At 35.2% G+C, this 20,791-nt stretch overlaps 1 protein-coding gene across 2 annotated transcripts in view; it reads right to left on the reverse strand.

Annotated features, from left to right (window-relative positions):
* Positions 1-301: 301 nt before the first annotated feature.
* The window catches only part of LOC143229049 (protein FAM193A-like), a 101,132-nt gene continuing 80,642 nt past the window's right edge, over positions 302-20,791 (reverse strand). For both annotated transcript variants that reach the window (XM_076460757.1, XM_076460756.1), the window contains exons 17-22: positions 9,418-9,549; positions 8,240-8,504; positions 4,396-4,595; positions 4,060-4,132; positions 2,060-2,141; positions 302-1,235 (exon numbers count right to left, since the gene is read on the reverse strand). In XM_076460757.1, the coding sequence (XP_076316872.1) occupies positions 1,115-1,235; positions 2,060-2,141; positions 4,060-4,132; positions 4,396-4,595; positions 8,240-8,504; positions 9,418-9,549 (873 nt within the window). In that variant the 3' untranslated portion in view covers positions 302-1,114. The remainder of the gene's footprint in view (positions 1,236-2,059; positions 2,142-4,059; positions 4,133-4,395; positions 4,596-8,239; positions 8,505-9,417; positions 9,550-20,791) is intronic.

Genomic DNA, 20,791 nt, shown 5'->3' on the forward strand with positions numbered 1-20,791 from the left:
CATAGCAAACTACTGCTATTTTATCTGGTTATGTCAAAAACTGCTGGTTTAAAAAATCATATGAAATCTTTTCTAGATTTTCTCTTAAAAGTTTCTGATTTACTTCCAAAATTATGAGCACAAAATACTGTTATCTGAGAAGAGCTAATGTCAAACACAGATGTTTTACTAGGGGAGTTTCAATTCACTGACGATTTTACATAATCAAGCAAGTTCCTTTTTAAATTTTTTTCTTTAGAGGTATTTATTTAATATACTTTTTTCTCTTTCACCTTATTTTAACCTCAATAAAGTAAACCAATGAAACACCATCTTCACTTTATTTCCAACATATTTAACAACAGGACTTAGATGAGCATAACAATAGACAACATACAAACTCATTACATATAATTATGGATTTTTCTTCACTCTTCTGGAGCAGCTTTAGGCAAACACTCTACAGGACTTTTATCAGGATGACACTTTTGTTAAACTGATAAAAAATTGTCATATAAAGTATCAGAATTAAAATAATTAGCTCTGAGCCTCTGAATCTTATTTTGAAGTGTCTCAAACTTGTACAACGTGATCTTTCAAACGATGAAAGCTGATGTCATTGCATAACTTGTTGGATAACAAAATACTATATACATGTAAATGCAAGTTATAAGTTTCATAATTAAACCCAAGAGATTCCAATCCTAGCAAAAGTTTAAATCAATGTCAGTTGCATGTCACCAGTAAAAAACAAAATCACAAAAATACAGAAATTTTGAACTTTTTTAATTTATTTAATAGGCGCACCAATATTTTATAATCTAACAAAAGAAGGTGGTAAAAGACTGTATAACAAACTGGATTTTTGTATATGCATCATTATATTTCTCTGCAATTCATATTTTACTCTCAACAAGTTATTTAACAGAGGTTAATTAATGTCCCAATAAAACATCAAAGCTGTTGCCCTCAGAGAAAAAAAAAAGTTAAGGTCAAAGTTCACTGGACATCAGCAAGAAGAATGAAAACTTCCTTTATTCCGCATCAACGTTGCTTATAGATGGGGGTTAACTTAAGTTTTCTGCTGCTTTAATCTTTCCAGCTCAAGCAGCTTGAAGGACAGGAACACAATCTGCTAAGGACCACCAGCTAAAGTGCTGATTCCATAATTTGGTCTTCTTGTCTTGACAACAATATCTTTTAGATTCACATGTACCTTCTCTCTGTGTGCAGGTGGTACAGAATTCATACAAAACCTGTAAGTGAAAAAGCTACTATATTAAATATATTTCAAAAACCTACCACATACTGAAGTAAACTCAAAATTTATGATTCCTCCCAAAATAATTGTAATTATACATGAAAAACAAACAAACATGGCTACCAAAAATCTACCAGAATGAAATAAAAAATCAACCAACAACAAAACTTAAAATAAATTCTCTCGACTAAATGATTACATAATAATTTTAAATATTATCATGACTTCATACAAAATGTAAGTTATAGTCAACAAACTTGTATTTCATAGTTATTAAAAGGGGGTGGATATAACACATCAAACACTATGTAATAATAACAATATATGTCAAAATATACATTTGCAACTAAAGCTAAAATAAAAATTATTTCATAAACCATTAAACCCTATCTAAACACTTATCTTTATTGAGTGGGTTCCTTTGTGTAAAAATTCTTTTAAACACCAAACTATGTTTAAATCATTTCATCTAATAATAATAATAAAACTTGAAAGAGAACATATTACACTACATAATTAATTTATTTAATTTTGACAGATCTCTTAAACACACACACATATTTTTCTGAAAGTTTACAGATTCATGCCTAAATTGTTCTCACCAAACTGGAAATGAATTTGTATTAAAGGATCATTTTCCTTTTATAGACAACAATTATTAATCTATAAAATAACTTGAATACATAATTACTCGATTTTGAAAAACCTACAAAATCTTTCTGACTACCAACAAAAGCAAGAACTAATAAATGACCAACTCAACTTACTGCTTGGTTACTTAAATCTACAGATAATACAGATTACAAATGTATTGTATACCTTTTAAAATCTTCAAGTTCCCTTTCTAGTTCATCTAATTCTCCATTTTCTAGTCCATTATAGTTAGGTAGGAAAACTTCATCTAAATACATAAAAAGATATGTTAAAGAAATTTTCCCACAGTACATTTTAATCATTATTTAAAAGCAACATAAAATGCAGTGTGAATGATATTCAGTTAAAAAAAAAAAGAACTTATTCAACAATAAGGATTAGAAACCATCCTTCCAACAGTATAAAAGTACTTCTATGTTAATAAACTAAGCTATTAAATAAAGCCCATTAGCCTATCCAAGCCTAATAACAAATAGAAAAATTGTGTCTGCAAATACTTAATGTTTTTCTTTCAAATTCATTCTTAAGAATTACGTAACTGTGTGAAAATAAAAACTACACTACGTTTCTGTTTGAATCCAACCTTTGTTTCTCGATCTTTATACTACATTGTGTTTCCATTCATTATGTTACATTCATACTTTTCTTTTTACTATCTTCTATGTTAAAGAAAAAAAAAACTAACAAGAAGCCCGTATCTTAAAAAAAAAAAAAGTCATGTGATTTCAGCATCAAAACTCTAACTTGTGTAAAACATCATCAGTATCTCAACTTACAGTCACTACAAAAATCAAGCATGTAAATGAAGTGCTAAATAGCTAAGACACTTTTCAACAAGATAAAACAAAAAACACAAATGTAATACACAAGAAATCTATAAAAATAGTGGCAAATGTACAGCATAGATAAAAAGGTTGACAATGTTAAAAAAACATCTACGTAAGTCCTACCACATATCTGTAGGAAAATACATAATCTGAAACATACAGCAATGCAAAAATACCTTCCTTTAGACAGAATTTATGTGCACATACATAGCCACTTGTGAAATTTACATTATATACAGCACACACACAATTAGTATACAAGTAAAATACCTGAAGTATAATAGTTGAAAGTGACTGTTCTACAAGTAGTTTCTTTATGTGATATACTGTAATGGCACACAAACACTAATTGTTTTTATTAACCTACATCAAATCATGTTCCTTTGCCTACATGTAAGGTCAGTCAACATTATTAATCAATGATAAAAAACAACAACAAACAAACAGTAAAACTTTCTACACATCTATCTTTCTCAAACAACAAAATGTTGTCAAGCTTTCTGAGCTATTATCTAATTTCTTGAACTGATTTTATGATAAAACAACTAAATTATACACCAGTTCAATATATGCTTATGATTTTATATGTAAAATCAACTTTCAAAGTAATATCAAGTTCTTTTATTATGACATAGAGACAATCTCTACAGAAGACATTAATAACAGTAACAAACACATTTTACAATCATACATTTCATACTATGAAATAGGTGTAGTTCATCTATCTTCACATCAGGTCAAAATGATACTACTATAACCAATCAATATCACTAACTTTTTGACAAATTATTCTCTTGCCTATATACTTTTAATTTTTATCTAAAAAGATATGCCTCATTTACAAAGGCATTACAAAAATCAAGCATGTAAACGAAGTGCTAAATAGCTAAGAACACAGATGTAATACACAAGAAATCTATAAGAAATAGTATAGAAAAGTATTGTTTATAAGTGTTCAGAGAATAATCAGTGCATCCAATAATAATGAAATGTAAGGTTTAGAATACTGTCAAACTGATCCAGATCAGATTCAATCTGTGGTATATACATTATTTAGACAGAATCAGCACTTGTTAGAACACAACTAAATATTTTATCTGGCTTGACTTCAGTGGAATTTTGAAACAGCCTATTCCTTAATCATTCTTTAATTCACCTACCACAGCAACATCCTAAACAGTTAAACCCACTTATGAGATGAGTAAGTTGTGTACTGCTTGCTTATCATAAGCAACTGGTTAAAACAAGTCCAATAAAGTAAATAATTCTATTATGCCAAATAGGGTTGAAGATTTTAGGGCTAATTTGATAATTATTGCATTCCACATAAGTACATACCTGGACATGTTATGTCATCTGTACAATTTTTCTTCTTCTTATTTTTCTTTCCTCTAACAGAAAGTTTACTCAACTGTTAAAAGAAAGAGATAAATAACTTTGTCAATGTGAACCAAATGGATACCACAAACTCCAGATGTGGCTCGTATCAATCAAATTATTCAAGCTTCATACAATTACTTACTTAAAATGCATGGGCAATGAAAGCACATGTAAGAATAGTCATTCAAAGTCCTTAACATTTCTAACAACTAATCAGTTCTACTATTAACACTAAATTTAATAAAATGGAATGAATTGACACTTCAAGTCTTTATAGGAAAAATGTAACTACACCTGTTGTATGTCGCCATTCTTGTTTGATCCCTCTGCTTTTTTCATGGAACTATCTTCTTCTTTACTCATTCTGTTGTTTTTACAGTAAGTAGCCCATACACCTGCTTGGTTTAAAACTTTTGAATCAAGCACTGGAGAGCTTATGGTGTTGCTGGTCACTGGCAGAGAGACCTCTATCTTCTTTACTGGTGCATTATTTTCTGAGTAAGAAAAATACTATGTTATTCACATTCAGCAAAATATTGAAATATAATTCATTTCTGAAAATCTTAGAAAAATAGAAAGACATAGCCATCAAGAACAGAAAATGTACATTTCCAGAGTTATACAGATATTAATTTTCTATAAAGAATCTGTGGAAAGTATTCCAGCTCAAGAAAAGAAAAACCTTTTTTAGTAATTGTTTCACATTTAGTTTTTTAATAAACAAAGATGATATGTTCACAAACCAGAATTTATAATAATGATAAAAGAATGAGTGCCTAGGTCTTACAGTCACAGTTATGGACTACTACTTTGTAGCACAATTTCCAGTGCTTATGTATGATGTACTGAGGTCAATGATGTTTCCTCCTCCTCTAAACATTCTTTCCAAAGTCTGTCAACCACAAACAATAGCAATTTCTGAGAGTTTGAGCTATCAAGGGCAAAGAAGTCCAGATATGTCTGCAAATGGTATATTATAAATTTCCACTTATACATGCAACATGTGGATGAAATTATATGGTTACTTGAGGCATGGGACTGAATGTTTTGCAATCAAACCCAGTGGCCCCACTCACCTTTTTCATTTTTAGACTTTTTACTTAGTTCTGTATATGACATGTGAAAAATCAACCAAAATCTCAGAATGTCCCCAAGTAGTATAGTAATTCACAATTTTTTGGTTATTGAAATGTTTATATAAAGTCTAAATAAATATTATTTCATTTCACATCATTCTCTATATACTGTTCTCTGTTTTAAGAAAAGTAAGTTTAAAAACTTGTTTGTAAATAGTAATAATGTATTATAACAGAAACGTGACTGTATTTTACAAAATACTAGTCCACTTAAAACAACCAAGACAGGTCACTTTGTAAGGATCAGTTTTAAACATTCTTAGATATGGTAGCATGAGTGCACATGCACCACAACAATTGTAACTTCTGTGATGTTAGCCAGCAATGGCTGAAAGACCTAAACAATAAAATACAGATATTTATCACACTTAAGTTATTTAAACTAAACATTTATGTTTTGAGTTATAATCTGCAGCCATTCTAGAAAGAAAAGAAAAAAAAAATCCTACCTTTTTATGATGGTTATGTGACAGGTCAAATTTAATGAACACATACAGAAATCTTGATTCAATAGTGAAAATAACAGATAAAATATAAAGTTTCTCCTTACAAAGCACTTTCTAATTATCTAGAGGGGGTAAGCAACTCTATTGTGGCCAGCTTGAGTTTAGAAATCAACTTTTTCTATCATTAATTTTTTTTACCTCAAATTTGAAAATCAGCAACTGCACTGCCTCAAGTCATTGCTGACGTTGCATGCTTCATCACTCCCACAGACTCCACCCATTTTGTAATGTCAGTCTGGTTTAGATGTTCGTTATCGAATATGCATTGTTTTGCATGTACTTGCAAACATTTTTATTGTGCAACTTTCAAGTGTTTAAATACATTTTGTTTTTAATCTCATAATATAGATAAGTGGATAATTAAAAACATAAGAATCCAGATGATGGTGAACACTTAGAAAATAAAGACAATTTAATCGATTCTGGCATTGCTGTTGAAAACAGAATGGCTCATGACTAAAAAAACGTGAAACTTTAATTTAATGAAAGTTGGAATTTGAAATTTATACAACTTCACAAACAAAAGAGGCCTAAAAAGATTTTTGTCATTGATAGAACTAGTTATATTAGCTACCCATAAAGTAGCTTGGATTCTAGCTCAAAAAATGAAATCATATTCTGATGCTGAACTATTAAAGGAAATACTGATTGTGGTCATTGAAACTGTTGGAGAATTATGATTCAAAAATAAAAGATATTCTTCAAAAGGTAAATAATTTGCAATTAAGTCAAAAAACAAATGTCCACTGAATGCTAGAGTTAGTGAGAGACAGAAAATCAATTGCTTGAACAACTAAAATACTGTTTTTTTTTTTAGCACTAGATGAGTCAACAGATGTCAGTGACACTGAACAGTTGATATTTTGGGTTTGATATGTAACTTCAGATCTTCAAGTAAGGAAAGAAGTGCTTGGCCTTTGTGGATTACAAGATTGAATATGTGGAAAAACATCTTTGAAAAATTTTTTTGAAATTAATTGAAAATAATGTGAAGTCCATGCTGCCATTTTTCCATTGTATTTTGCATCAGGAAAATTGTCTAAAAGTGATGAATTGAAAAATTTGATGAACATTGGTTGTAAAAACTGTGAATTATATTGGAAGTGGAAGCTCTCTCATCCATCGACAGTTTGTTGACTCTTTGAAGAAAAGCAGTGACTGTATTTTTGCAAAATCAGTAAGATAATCAAATGCATGATGGTTAAGTAGAGGAAAAGTCTTGGAACGATTTACTTCCTCATTTCCTCAAACAAAAGAGCATCTTGTTGAAAAATGTAAGATTGAAAATTTCCCTGAAATTGAAACTTTGTCATGGCAGTGTGATTTGTACTTTCTGTGCGACATAATGGTTACCTTGAATGATTTGAATACGAATATTCAGGGAAGAGGTAAAATAATAAGCGAGCAATCACAGTCCACTCGTGAATTTCAATTAAAGCTAAACCTCCTTGCCAAACAATTACAAAAGAATGATTTGACACATTTTGCAAAGTTGAATAGTTTTCTTGAAAATAATAAGAACTATGATTTTTCTGATGCTAAAGATGATCTCCATGTAAACTGGATCAAAAATCTATCTCAAAAATTTGAATCACATTTCACATACAAGTTTTGATAATGGTCATCTAAACAACCTAAATGAACTACATGCTGATACACAGCAAACAAATGCAAAGATTCTAAGCAGACTGTCTTAATTATAAGCCTGTAAGTCACTGTAATTATCATGCTCATCTATAGTGATAAAAATGAACAATCTGGTGAAGAGAATATGTAATGTTTATTAAATTAAATATTTTGTTGAGGAGAAATTTTTTTTAAATTGGATTCCATTTTATTCTTTTCCGTGCTGAGGATTGTTTTTTTTTAAACTATGGTTTCAGCTATTTCTTGCATTAAGAGATTAAAAAAGACTTCTGCAATATTTCATTAACTATTATCTCAGTCTTCAGACCAGTAATGCAATTTCAAACATTTATTGGTTTCACGTGAATATAAGTCATATGTACATGAAAATTTCCAATGAGATGGACTGAAAGTAAAAACTGTAGTGCTCAAGAGTTCTTAAGAGTCAAATCATAAAAAAGAATTAAAATTTTAAACACTAAATGAAGTGTGAGACATTAAGTACAGTTTGTTCTTGTTGGGAAATGTAGATTTTTTGTATTTAAGTGTCTATTTTTCTGTTATATGGCATTTTATTTTCAACTTTAGGCAAAAGAAAGGGCCCAAAGCTTAAGAAGTAATAACAATTTGAAATTTTCACAAGAAACTGACACCCAATGTAGGATCCTTTTTTTTATGGTATGCCAGTGAGCTGTTAACATAAATACCTTTCATGCAAGTACAGTAAAGCACTTTCTTGGTTTGTGAGAGATCTCAGGTTTGAATCCAAGCCAATAAAATAACAGTAATTAAAAAATATTTTTTCATGACTACAAGGGATATTTCACATATATTTTAAAAGTTTTCAGCAGCAAAGAGCTAAAGAATTACCTTTGTCTTGTGTAAGGGCTGTTACATAGCCATTTAAAATAACCTGCTGATACACTGGCTGACTAGCCTCTAAATCTTGTTTTTGCTGTTTTTCTTCTGTTTTAGAAAGTTGAACTGCTTCCTTCCTGTCCATTTCTTGAGAACCATTTCCATTAGGTGTTGGCTTAACTTTCACATACATCTCTTTTCTTGATTGCTGAATTTTTTCTTGAGCTTCAAATTTTTGATGAACAAATTGGTCACTACGTGACACTTCAATATGCTTCTGTAATGAAATTAAACAAAATATTCAAATGAAGCACAATCAATTTTGGAAAAAAACATTTTTTTAATCTACAGTAATCCTTATATTAATTTAAAATATAGTAAACTAAAAGTAGTAAACATAACAATAAGCTAATTTTTTATATTGTGTAACACAATTACCCAATACCATATACACATTCTTATAATGAAATAAATACAACTTTAAATGCTACATTATACATTTTGAACTTTGATATTAAAAAATGACGTTTTCTTGCAAAGAAAAAGTTGTGTAATCATACTGAAATTATAGTTAAAAGTATCCTTTGATTGAAAAGACAAACATTTTTATATATTTTATTTACACTTCTGCTTCTCAACCACAGTGTGCTATTTTTCTTTGATGTTTTGATACTTATTGGAAGAAATTAATTATTTATGTTTTGATCTACCTTCTGAGTTAGAACCATTTTATGATATACCATTTCTCATCATTAAACCTGATCTATGTCAAAGTAAGGTTAATGAATAATTGTGTACAGCAGTGTACTTTGCTCATGTAAATGATGTTTGATAATACATATATCTGATTTAGTTGGGGACTATTTGTAAAAAGGAGTATTCCTTCAAACAAGTAAACTCATGAAAATAAAACTTAAATTCAAGTTAAATAGCTTAAGTATTATTATGTATAATATTAATAATAATAAAACAAAACTTCAAAAATTCTCTCATCATACTTCTCTGTGTTTCTGATTATTATATGTATGAAGTTATAAATGCAAGAACAATGACTGTTTGGTGCTAAAATGTTTCATAATGTTTTGTAATATTACCTTCTATATACTTTCAAAAAATATTAATTTAGTACTTTAAACTGTTAAACTGACATATAAAAACAAATATTTATGAAATAGGTATATAAATGTTACTTCATATATCAGCTCTTCTTTTAGTCCAGGACAAGGACCTGTTGAAATTTGCTCATACTTTTCATTTTCCACATTCTGGGAAGAAAGTTGTTCTTTTTTATCATGATCTTTTCTTTGGGCCCTTTCTTCTGCCTAAAGTTAAAAATAAAATGCCATATAACAGAAATATACACTTAAATACAAAAAATCTACATTTCCCAACAAGAACAAACTGTACCTAATGTCTCACACTTCATTTAGTGTTTAAAATTTTAATTCTTTTTAATGATTTCAAATATTTCACATATGACAAAGTTATGATCTACAAAAAAGTATTTTAATACCACACAAGCAAGTAAAAAAAATAAGAATTTTCACTCTTCAATCTTTAAATAATTGAAACAGCTTTGTTCCAGGTTAAATTATCATTTATTTGTTCATGATAAATGTTAATTAAAGCAAATAACACTATCCACTGTTGTTCCTAACTTTGAACTGTCAATCATATGAAAAACAACTGGCTATCAGCACCCACTATGAACTCTTGGGCTACATGTTTACCAATGAATAGTGAGACCAAATTTCACATTTCAGTAAAAAAAATCAGCACTGGGTTTTTATCACATCACTTGCAGTTTGGGAGTTGAGCATCCTAACCACCACGCCAGATGAATTATTAAACATTTAAAAAAACTGTTGCAAAGAATTAGTATAAAAATACTTAAAATTTTTTCTGCAATTTCAAAAGTATTTTTCCCTTGAATCTTTAAATTCACCAAGATAATAATTATAAGGAATTTCAAATATTTTGATGGTATTTTTCAAGTCCCTGTTTTAAATTCTTATATTTCCTCATCTAAAGCATGTTTCATTTGGGTACAATACTAATTAAGAGTTATTTTTAATTGATCACTTACCAAGAAACACTTGAAACAAGTTTATATAGCTTCCACAACATGCATTATTACCACTTTAGAGAAACAAACATTGAAATAATTGAATGAATGCAAACAGGTACAGAAAATAATTCAAAAGACTTGAAAAAAAAGTTCAGGTAAAAATATCTGGGGATCTTTTTTAAATCCTTTATTGAATTGGCCATTTATTCAAGAACATTAACTTTAATTACAAGTTTAATCCATTAATGCCTCAGAAAAAAAAAATTACAGTAGTAAATATAACTCTAGAAACTTGAAATACAACCACACATCTATTGTAATTATAACAAAATGTATTTCATTAAAATGTTTCAAATTTTAATAATGTCTTTCCCTGTATGTTTGGTGCTGGCAATTTTAGGAACAGGTAGTTTCTAATTACAATCTGATTGTTTACTGAAGTAAACTGTGCTGATTTAACAATCATGACCATTCATTAACAAAAGTAAAGTTGAAATGAAAGGTGGCTGATCTTTTGCATTTTGTGTGTGTGTGTGTGTGTGTGTGTGTGTGTGTGTATATATATATATATATAAATTATCATCAACAACAGTTAATATTTACAAAACTGATATTGTAAAATTCAATCAATAAATCAGGAGTCCTCCCTAATTTTGAGGGCCAATAACCAGTTACTGAAGTCATGATTATACAGTTGATTTTTCATCCATCCTTCATAGATTCTTGTCATTCCTTCGCATTTTGATTTTGCTCCTTCTCTTCCTCTAAATTTTCTCTTCAGTTTCCTGCAACAACTCATTTGACTCAACGCAATGGTCCTCAGCATCCTTAATTGCAAGTTTATTAATATTTCAAACTGGGGTTTAGTGAATATCATAAAATCTGTGATCATACTTTTTCTTTCTCTCTCTGCCACACCCCATTTCACCAGCATTTGACCACTTTTCTCAAAACTCACATTTTAATTTTCCCATCATTTTAACGTGATCAAAACCAAAACATGCTCCATGATATGTTCTATTGCGATAGTGTTTCGGAAATGTTGTGTTGTTGATGTTTGGTGCATTATAGTGCAAAGCAACTAAGCTATCTGCATCAAATAACCAAAAATTAATAATTGTAAAGGGAAATTACATAAAAACAAAAACAGTAACCAAATGTCGAAACATGTCTAATATGGTGCTGTTATTCGTGGCCATAATGAGAGCACGGTAGTACAATGTGGACATTTGTGACTTGAGTGTCACACAGACTACACACTGGTGCATTAATCTCAGATAAAAGGAAAAAAAATGAATAAAAAAACAGTGACCAATGTGTAGCCCAGTTAGGAAACTTCCTCTTTATATAAACAAGATGGTCAAAGTCCAATAAAAGGTTTTATCTGGAAAAGCGTGTTATCATGTTGCTCACTCCAAGTCAATTGGCAATTGGCACAGAATCAAGCCTTGAATACAGGGCCAAAAGTCCATGTATGAAACAAGCATGGCAGTGGTTGGTTTGGAATTTTATGGTGCAAAACAACTAGGTTATCTGTGCCAAACAGTTGCTATAAAGTTAAAATTAAAGTAAAATTATTAAAATTTGTAAAAAGAAATCAACATAAAACAGAACAAAGTTTAATTTTTGAATTAAAAACATAAATAGCATTAAATCCAATTTTTATATCTAGTTTACAGCAGTAAGAGAGAAACTACAGTAATACAAGTTGTAAAGGACTTTCTGCAGCATAACTTTAATTATCACAGCTTGCCAGGATGACTAATGGGTAAGTTCAAACATCAATGTCAGTCATCTGAAGTTGGCCTTTCCAGTCATGGTTTTGAGTTATTTGAAGTTACAGCCATTTTCTTATTTCAAATCGAACTAGTTGTACTTTAATTCTTAAAATAAAAATCATATTAAAAGAAAGTTTAATTTATAAATTAGAAACTTAAATAGGTTAAAAAAGATTAATGGCCTTTAAAAAACTAAAAGCATTTGTAAGGTGGACAGTGTCATCATCACCAATAACAATTTCTAATGTCATGGATAAACCTTGGGACAAAACATGTTTAAAATGGTGCCATTATTGAGAGTTGTAATGATGGCAAGACAGTAGAATGTGGCTTATTGTGCATCAGTCCCAGATAAAAGAAAACAATGAGATAAAAACCTGTGACCAATGAGTAGTCTAGTTCGAACAACTTCCTCTTTCCAGTCCTTATGGAAATAAGATGGCCAAAGTCCAATAAAGGGTTTTATTTGAAAAAGCTTGTTTTCATGTTGCTCACTCCAAGTCAACTGCCAACTGGCACAGAGCCGAGCCTTGAATACAGGACCATAGTCCATGTACGGAATAGGCACAGTGATGATAGTGCCAGAGCATATAGATTTAGCTGCCGTGTCTACAAGCTCGTTCCCACAAATACCAATGTGACCTGGTATCCAGAAAAACTGGATAGAAGTAGATGTTAATGAGAAATGGGCCAGTCGGTTTTGAATATCAGCAAGAACAGGGTGAGAGCCAATGTGAAGTGATTCCAAGGCCAGTAGAGATCTAAGTGAATCAGTATAAATAGTGCAGTCAGAGTACTGCTCAGCTTCAATATGATCCAGGGCAAGAGATATGGCGTACAGTTCACCAGTGAACACAGAAGCTGTAGAGGGGATTCTGCGTGCAACCACCGAACTGCAACAAAATCATAGCAGAGCCCACAGAATTACCTGATTTGGAACCATCTGTATAAATTGGAATGGAATGATTGTTCGAACGATGTTCAGTAAATAAAAGACGGGGAGTATCTGCCTTTTTCAGATGACTTAAAGAAAGGTCACATTTGGAGACTGTAATAAGCCATGGGGGATGGGCTGACCAGTGGATTTTAAAATGTTATCCAAGGACAGACCCAATTCATCCAATTGCACCTGGATGCAAAGGCCAAAAGGAGTAATGGCAGATTGCCTGTTCTGAAAAAATAAGGCCCACTGAGGAAGGAAAACACATCCCCAGGTGAATTGCTTCGGTAAAGAAAGAAGTTTTGAAGAATACAGTAAAGACAGTTGCAAACGACGAAGGTGCAGAGAAGGTTCATGAGATTCCACGTATAAGCTCTGAACTGGGGAGGTGCGGAAAGCCCTAGTGCAGAGTCGAAGTCCTTGATGATGAATGGGGTTAAGCATCTTTAAGGCCGAGGGTCTGGCAGAGTTATAGACCATTAATCCATAGTCGAGTTTTGAATGAATAAGAGCACAATATATCTTTAACATAGAACATCGATCTGCTCCCCAACTGGCAGTAGAGAAGAAACAGAGGATGTTCAGTGCTCTTGTGCATTTGACCCGTAACTGCTTTAAGTGTGGTATAAAGGTCAGCTTACGGTCAAAGATAAGCCCCAAGACCTTGGTCTCAGGGACCACTGACAGCAAAACTTCACCGATACGGAGTTCAGGATCAGGGTGAATACCCCGTCGACGGCAAAAGTGCATGCATACAGTTTTGGAGAGAGAGAAATTAAAGCTGTTCGCCATAGTCCACTTCCGTACACAATTGAGGGCGGTTTGTAGTTGCCGCTCAATATATCTCATGTTTGACGACTGACATGAGATGTGAAAGTCGTCGACATACAGCCCATTCGCAACAGTGATAGGGAGTTGTTCAGTGATGGCATTTATCTTTATACTGAAGAGTGTAACACTCAATACACAGCCTTGAGGGACTCCAAGTTCCTGTACAAAAGAACAGGAAAGTGTCAAACCCACACTAACTTGGAATCTCCTGTCCATTAAAAATTTTGAATAAACATGGGTAAAGGACCACGTAACCCATATATATGGAGGTCTTGCAAAATGCCATACCTCCATGTTGTGTCATAAGCCTTCTCTGATTGATGTTTCAAGTTGAATTAGGTGGTCCGTGGTGGAGTGCTGTCGTCGGAACCCACACTGGGTGGGCGAGAGGAGGTTGGTTCGAGGAACCAAACAAGATGAGCACTAACCATCCTCTCTTTGGTCTTACAGAGACAGCTCGTCAAAGCAATTGGAAGGTAGTTTGAAGAAATCTTGGGATCTTTCCCAGGTTTAAAGAAAGGTAAGATAATAGCCTGGTGCCAGGCATCAGGAAAAACATTCTCCTGCCAGCTCCAGTTAAAAACAATTAGAAGAACACCAAGAGAAGCAGGAGAGAGATAGTGCAGCATGTCATAGTGTACATCATCAGGTCCAACAGATGTACTGTCAGACCGATGAAGGGCCATTTTCAGTTCCACCAGTGTAAAAAGACAATTATAGTCAAACAGACAGTCAGTTTGAAAGGAAAGAGGTGAACGCTCTGCCCGAGTCTTAATGGCCAAGAAGGTGGAGGAACAAGCAGAAGTGTTAGATACCCGGCAAAAGCTTTCACCTAGAGTATTGGCGATGCTCCGGACATCAGCTACCTCTTGGCCATCAGAGAGTAAGATGGAGAGGGGGACAGAATTGTAGTGCCCACTGACCTTTCAAATCCTATCCCATATAACCTTGGAACTGGTGGTAGAAGATATGCCAGTTGTGAACTTAATCCAAGATTCCTTCTGGTTTTGACGTCTTACCCACCTAGCATGTGCACGAGCCCATTGGAAAGCGATGAGGTTCAAAAGTGTGGGATATCTACGTAAAGTATCCCAGGCCCGTTTTTGGGCCTTCCGTGCCAAGTGGCAAGCAGGATTCCACCACGGACGAGGATATCGCGGAAAACGTGTCTAGGTTTTAGGAATACATTAAGAAACTGCTTGTATAATACAGTCAGTTACTGCTGCCACACCGTCGTCTATTGATGGCTGATTCACGATAGCAGGATCAAGTTCTGTGAGAGCAGTGAAAGTGGACCAGCCTGCCTGATTCAGCTTCCACCGGGGCACACGTGTAGGGTGGCATCGACCATGGCCAGGCTCTCTCAAAAGTATAGGAAAATGATCACTGCCTAGTGGATTATTGTCAACCCTCCATGAAAAATGGGAAAATAATGAAAGGGAGCAAACTGAGAGATCAATAGCTGTAAAGGACTGACTAGGTGCATGAAAGTAAGTGGAAGAACCAGTATTGAAAAGAGAAAGGTTGTGATCAAAAAGCATATGCTCTTCAGAGCGACTTCTCCTATCAATAACAGCATTTTCCCAGGGGGATTATGTCCATTAAAGTCCCCCAGGATTAGAAAGGGAGATGGCAACTGTTCAACAAAAGCATCAAGGTCTGATTGATCATATGTCTCTCCAGGGTACAGGTAGAGAGAACAAACAATGATGGTATGACCCAAGGAAACACGGATGGCTATGGCCTCCAAAGGTGTGTTGAGTGACAAAGACAGGGTGAGCATATGCTGATCAACTACCACTGCCACCCCTCGATATACTCGTTCATCACACAGCCTGTCATTTCTGTACAGAGAAAACTGCCAAAAGATGATTGTATCGGCAGGTTTCAAAAATGTTTATTGCAAGGAAAGACATACAGGATGGCAGGAAGCAATCAGTGTTTTGATATCATCCAGATTAGAACGTAAACCTCGACAGTTCCATTGTATCAAGGTGGCCATTTTTAATGACGGGTAGGCAAAGTGGGTAAAGAACCCTTCTGTTTACGACTACATCTTTTTTCCTTACTGTCCTTATTCGGAGAAGGTCTATCGACCTCCATGGATCCTGCCCTGGGTCGATTGAGCAGGTCTTTGTTGTTGAAAGGGATTCCAGTGACTGAAAACTTGAACGAATGATTGTTTTGCATCGTGGGGTGGGAGAAAAAGATGTATCAGAAGAAATGCCTGTATTTGAAACCAAAGGATGTGGATCTTGAGATTTGTTGGAATGTATGGGAGGAACAGAGATGGGTGTAGAAGTCGATTCATCAACCTTTTTAACCATGGAGGTCAAAAGGCTTTTCACTTTTCATTTGTTTTGAAAACAATTCTCTTGGAGGTACAGAGAGGTCTGTCTGCACTACCACTGTAGTTGTGGAACAAAGTGCAGCAGCATATGTCCGAGATGAAGTGGCAAACAGCAATTTCCGAGCCTCAGGTTAACTAATGTTATGAGTCGTTTTCAAACGCTGCACCTCTTTTTTCTCCAACCATTTAGGGCAAGAACGAAAGTAGGAAGGGTGGGAACCATTGCAGTTGACATAATGTGTGTCCGTGTGACACTCATAGGCATCGTGCTCCTTGTCACCAGAACGAGCACATGTCAGGGAACCATGACAGGACATCTTTGAGTGGCCGAACCTCTGAAACTGGAAACATCGAAGAGGGTTTGGAATGTACGGCTGTACCCTGCAAATTAGATAACCTGCCTTGATGGTGGCAGGTGCATGTGGTGATGTAAATGTCAAAACGAGGATATCTGTCGGCAGCGTAACTCCGTCTTTGTGAGTGGAGATGCGCCTCACTGCAGAAACTCCTTGAGTGGAGAGACCTTCGAGAATCTCTGACTCAGGGACGTTCTTCAAATCTCTCTCAACAATAACTCCTCGTGATGAATTCAAGGTAGCATAAGTTGTAACCTCAATAGGAACATCCCCAATTGCCTTTGAATTCAATCAAGAGGAGTTCACTGTGTTGGGATGTGGATGTTTCAACCAATATGTCTTCAGATTGAAGCTTCTTTACTGACTCTGGAGAGCCAGCAAGTCCCTCTAGTCCCTTTTGAATAAAAAAGGGGGACATTTGCCCAAAAGGTTTTTCTGAAAGAGAATGTAATATAAGAAAATGGGATACAGGTGTTACTGATGTTGAAGATTGCTGCTCAGAGTCTTCAAGACATGGTCGTTTACCTATTGACTGTTTTTTTCACTATTTTATTTATATTTTTTTGTTGGAGGATCCATAGGAAAAAAAAGATTTTGGTACCCACTGACCCCACCCACCATGGAGCCCTATGAGGGGATGCACTTCAGTATCATGCAAGGACATTGCAGCAATGCCAGGGTTTCGTGAGCACTATACCCAAACACCAGCATCAGACACAATGTCCTCAACATCCCTTGAGAACTTCCAACACTGGTATTTGGTTGACTCCAGCCCACGTGGACCAGCCGATTGACCCAAGGCGGGCCACCCAAAGGCCGCCTGTTTACAGGCATTCACGGCCAAAGTGGTGTGTTAGGGTTGGACCCCTCAACCACCAGGATCCTCTCCTTCCCTTCACAGGTCGCCACACATGGCAAACACGTGGGTGGATGTTTAGATCCCATAGAAGGTAAACTGAAAGAACAGAACCTTCCCTGGGAGGTCCCATCACCATGTACAGGAATCCACACCGAAGGGTCAAATTAGGGGGTCCAGAGTGGACTGCTGTCATCAAAACCCACACTGGGTGGGTAAGAGGAGGGTGTTTAGATTTGAGGAACCAAAGAAGATGAGCATTAACCATTCTCTAAGATCTTATGCAGATGGTAATTTGATGGAATCTTGGGATCTTTCCTGGACTTTGAAAAAGAAAGGACAATTGCCTTGTGCCAAGCATCAGGAAAGACATTCTCCTGTCAGATCTGGTTAAAGGTAACCAGAAGAATAGCAAGAGAGGCAGGAGAGTGATGGTGGAGCATCTTGTTGTGAATATCATCAGGTCCAACTAATGTGCTGTGGGACCAAGAGCAAACTTCACTCCACCAGTGTAAAGAGGCAATTACAGTCACAGAGACAATTAGCCCAAAAGGAAAGAAGTGACCACTCTCCCCATTTCTTGATGGCCAGAAATGTGGTGTATAAAGCAGAAGTGCTGGACGCACAAGAAAGCTTTTGCTGAGAGTATCAGTGACACTCTTAGCATCAGCAACCTCCTGGTTACTGGAGAGCAATATCAAAAGAGGAACAGAAGTATAGTGTTCCCTGAGCTTCCAAATCTTGTCCTATACAGCTTTGGATCTAGTGGTAGAAGAGATGGTAGTTGTGTGCTTAATCCAAGATTCCTTCTAGTTTTCCACATCTTACCTGCTGAGCACATACATAGGCCAGCCGAAAATCGATGTTGTTTAAAAGTGTGGAATGTGTGCAAATGGTATCCCAGGCAGAATTCCATAATGGATAAGGATACTGTGGTTAATGTGTTGAGGTTTCAGGAATACACTTAGCAACTGCCTGGACAATACAGTCAGTCACTGCTGCCACACAGTCTTCTATCAATGGCCTACAGACAATAGCAGGATCAAGTTCTGAGAGAGCAGTAAAGGAGGTCCAGTTGGCCAGTTCCAGCTTCCTTCAATGCACATCAGTCAGGTGGCATCAACCATGGCCAGCCTCTCTCGAAATTATAGGAAAAATGATCACTACTCCATGGATCACTGTCAATGCTCAAAAAAAAGTAAGAGAAAAGTGAAAAGGGAGCAAATACAAAGACCAATAGAAGTAAAAGACTAATTATAGGTGTAGGAAAATAACTATAAGAATTGGTGCTGAAGAAAGAATGGTTGTGATCCAAGAGCATACACTTTACAGGATGATCCCTCCCTATCAACATCAGCACAAACCCAATGGGGATTAAGTCCATTAAAATCTCCAAGGATTAAAAAGGGAGATGGCAACTGTTCAATGAAAGCATCAAGGTCTGATTGCTCGTAAGTCTCTCCAGAAGACAGGTAAAGAAAACAAACAGTAATGGTATGACCCAAGAAAACATGGATAGCTACTGCCTCCAAGGGTGTATTGAGTGGCAAAGACAGGGCAGGTCCATGCTGATTGACCAGCAGTGCCACCTCTCCATGCACTTGTCCATCATACAATCTGTCACTTCTTTACAACAAAAATTGCTGAAAGGTGACTGCAATGGCAGATTTCAGAAACATTTCCTGTAATGAGATACATACAGGATAAGAATCAATCAAATCCTTAATGCCATCTATATTTGAATGAAAACCCTGACAGTTCCACTTTATCAAAGTATCCATTTTTTATTTATGTGGAGGAGAATTGGTGGGAGAGCCCTTCTGTTTTCAACAACATTTGTTTTCTTTATTGAACCTCCATGGATCCTGTCCTGGGTCAAGTTGGTAGGCCTCTGTCTATGGAGGAAGATTCCAGTGGCTGAGGGTGTGAATGAAAAACTGTTTTGCAACTCAGGGCCAGAAAACAAGATGGACCCAAAAAAATGCACAAACCTGGAGCCAAAGAAAGTGGACCCACAGAGCCATCAGAAGGAGTGATGTGGACAGATATGTTAGTAGATATAGCCTCATCAACTCTTTTAACCATAGAGAGCAAAAGACTCTTCAGATGCTTTGCATATGACTCTGTTGGAGACACTGAGAGATCTGTCTGCACTCCCACTGTATATAGCAGTGGAATAGGGTGTATCAACATATATCAGAGATTGAATGGGGAACAATAATTTCCAAACCTCTGGGTAAGAGATATTTTTAATAGTCTTCATACATTGCACCTCTTTCTCCTCCATCCACTTAGGGTAAGAACAAGAGTAAGAGGGGTGAGAACTCCTACAGTTAACATAGCGTGGTTTCAGTTCACACTTGTAAGCGTCATGCAGGTGCCAACACAACAAGGACATGTTAAAGAATCATGACATGATGTCTTCCGAGACCAAACCACTGACACTGGAATCATCTGAGTGTTGGGAATGTATGACTGTACTTTACAATTCAAATACCCTACCTTGACTGTGGCAGGTGGATGTGTTGATGTAAACGTCAAAATTAGAACATTAGTAGGCAGCATAATTCCATCTTTGCGAGCGGAGATCTGATGCATTGCAGAAATGCTTTAGCTGGAAAAACCAGTAAGGATCACTGACTGAGGAATTTTCTTCAAGCCCCTTTTAACAATAACTCATCTTGAGGAATTCACAGTGGCATGAGGAATAACCTTGATGGGTATATCCCTAATGTTCTTCAAATTCAGGAGGAGTTTAGTGTGTTGTGGTGAGGATGTTTCCACCAAAATGTCTCCAGGGCATAACTTTCTTACTGACTTGGATGAGTCAGCAAGCTCCTCTAATTCCTTTTGAATAAAAAAGGGAGACATCTGCCCTAAGGATAACTCAGATAATGAATGCAAAGTGAGAAATCTAGGTACAGAAACTATGATGGTGATTGTTGAACAGTCATCCATTCATAGCAATTTACCAATTATTGTCTTTCTCAATATTATTTATTTATCTTCATAAATGGAGGTATCCATAATGAAGTAAAAACATTTCAATGCTCACTTTCGTCATCCACCATGAAGCCATACCAGAGAACACATTACAATGCAAAGCAAGAGCATTGTATTAATGCCAGGGTTTAATGAGAACTATACCCAAACACCCCAACATCAGACACAATGTCCACAACACCAGATCAGTATATACAATGCTGGTACTTGGTTGGCCCTAGCCCAAGTGGACCAGCCAATTAACCTGGGGGGCTACCCCAAGGCTGCCTGTCAAGGCCAAAGTGGTGTGTCAGGGTTGGACTCCTCAAATGCCAAGATCTTCTCCTCCCCTTCACAAATTGCCACATACAGCAAACATGTGAATGGATTTTCAGATCCCAGA

This window comes from Tachypleus tridentatus, chromosome 10, assembly GCF_004210375.1.
Source record: "Tachypleus tridentatus isolate NWPU-2018 chromosome 10, ASM421037v1, whole genome shotgun sequence".
NCBI classification, from domain to species: domain Eukaryota; kingdom Metazoa; phylum Arthropoda; class Merostomata; order Xiphosura; family Limulidae; genus Tachypleus; species Tachypleus tridentatus.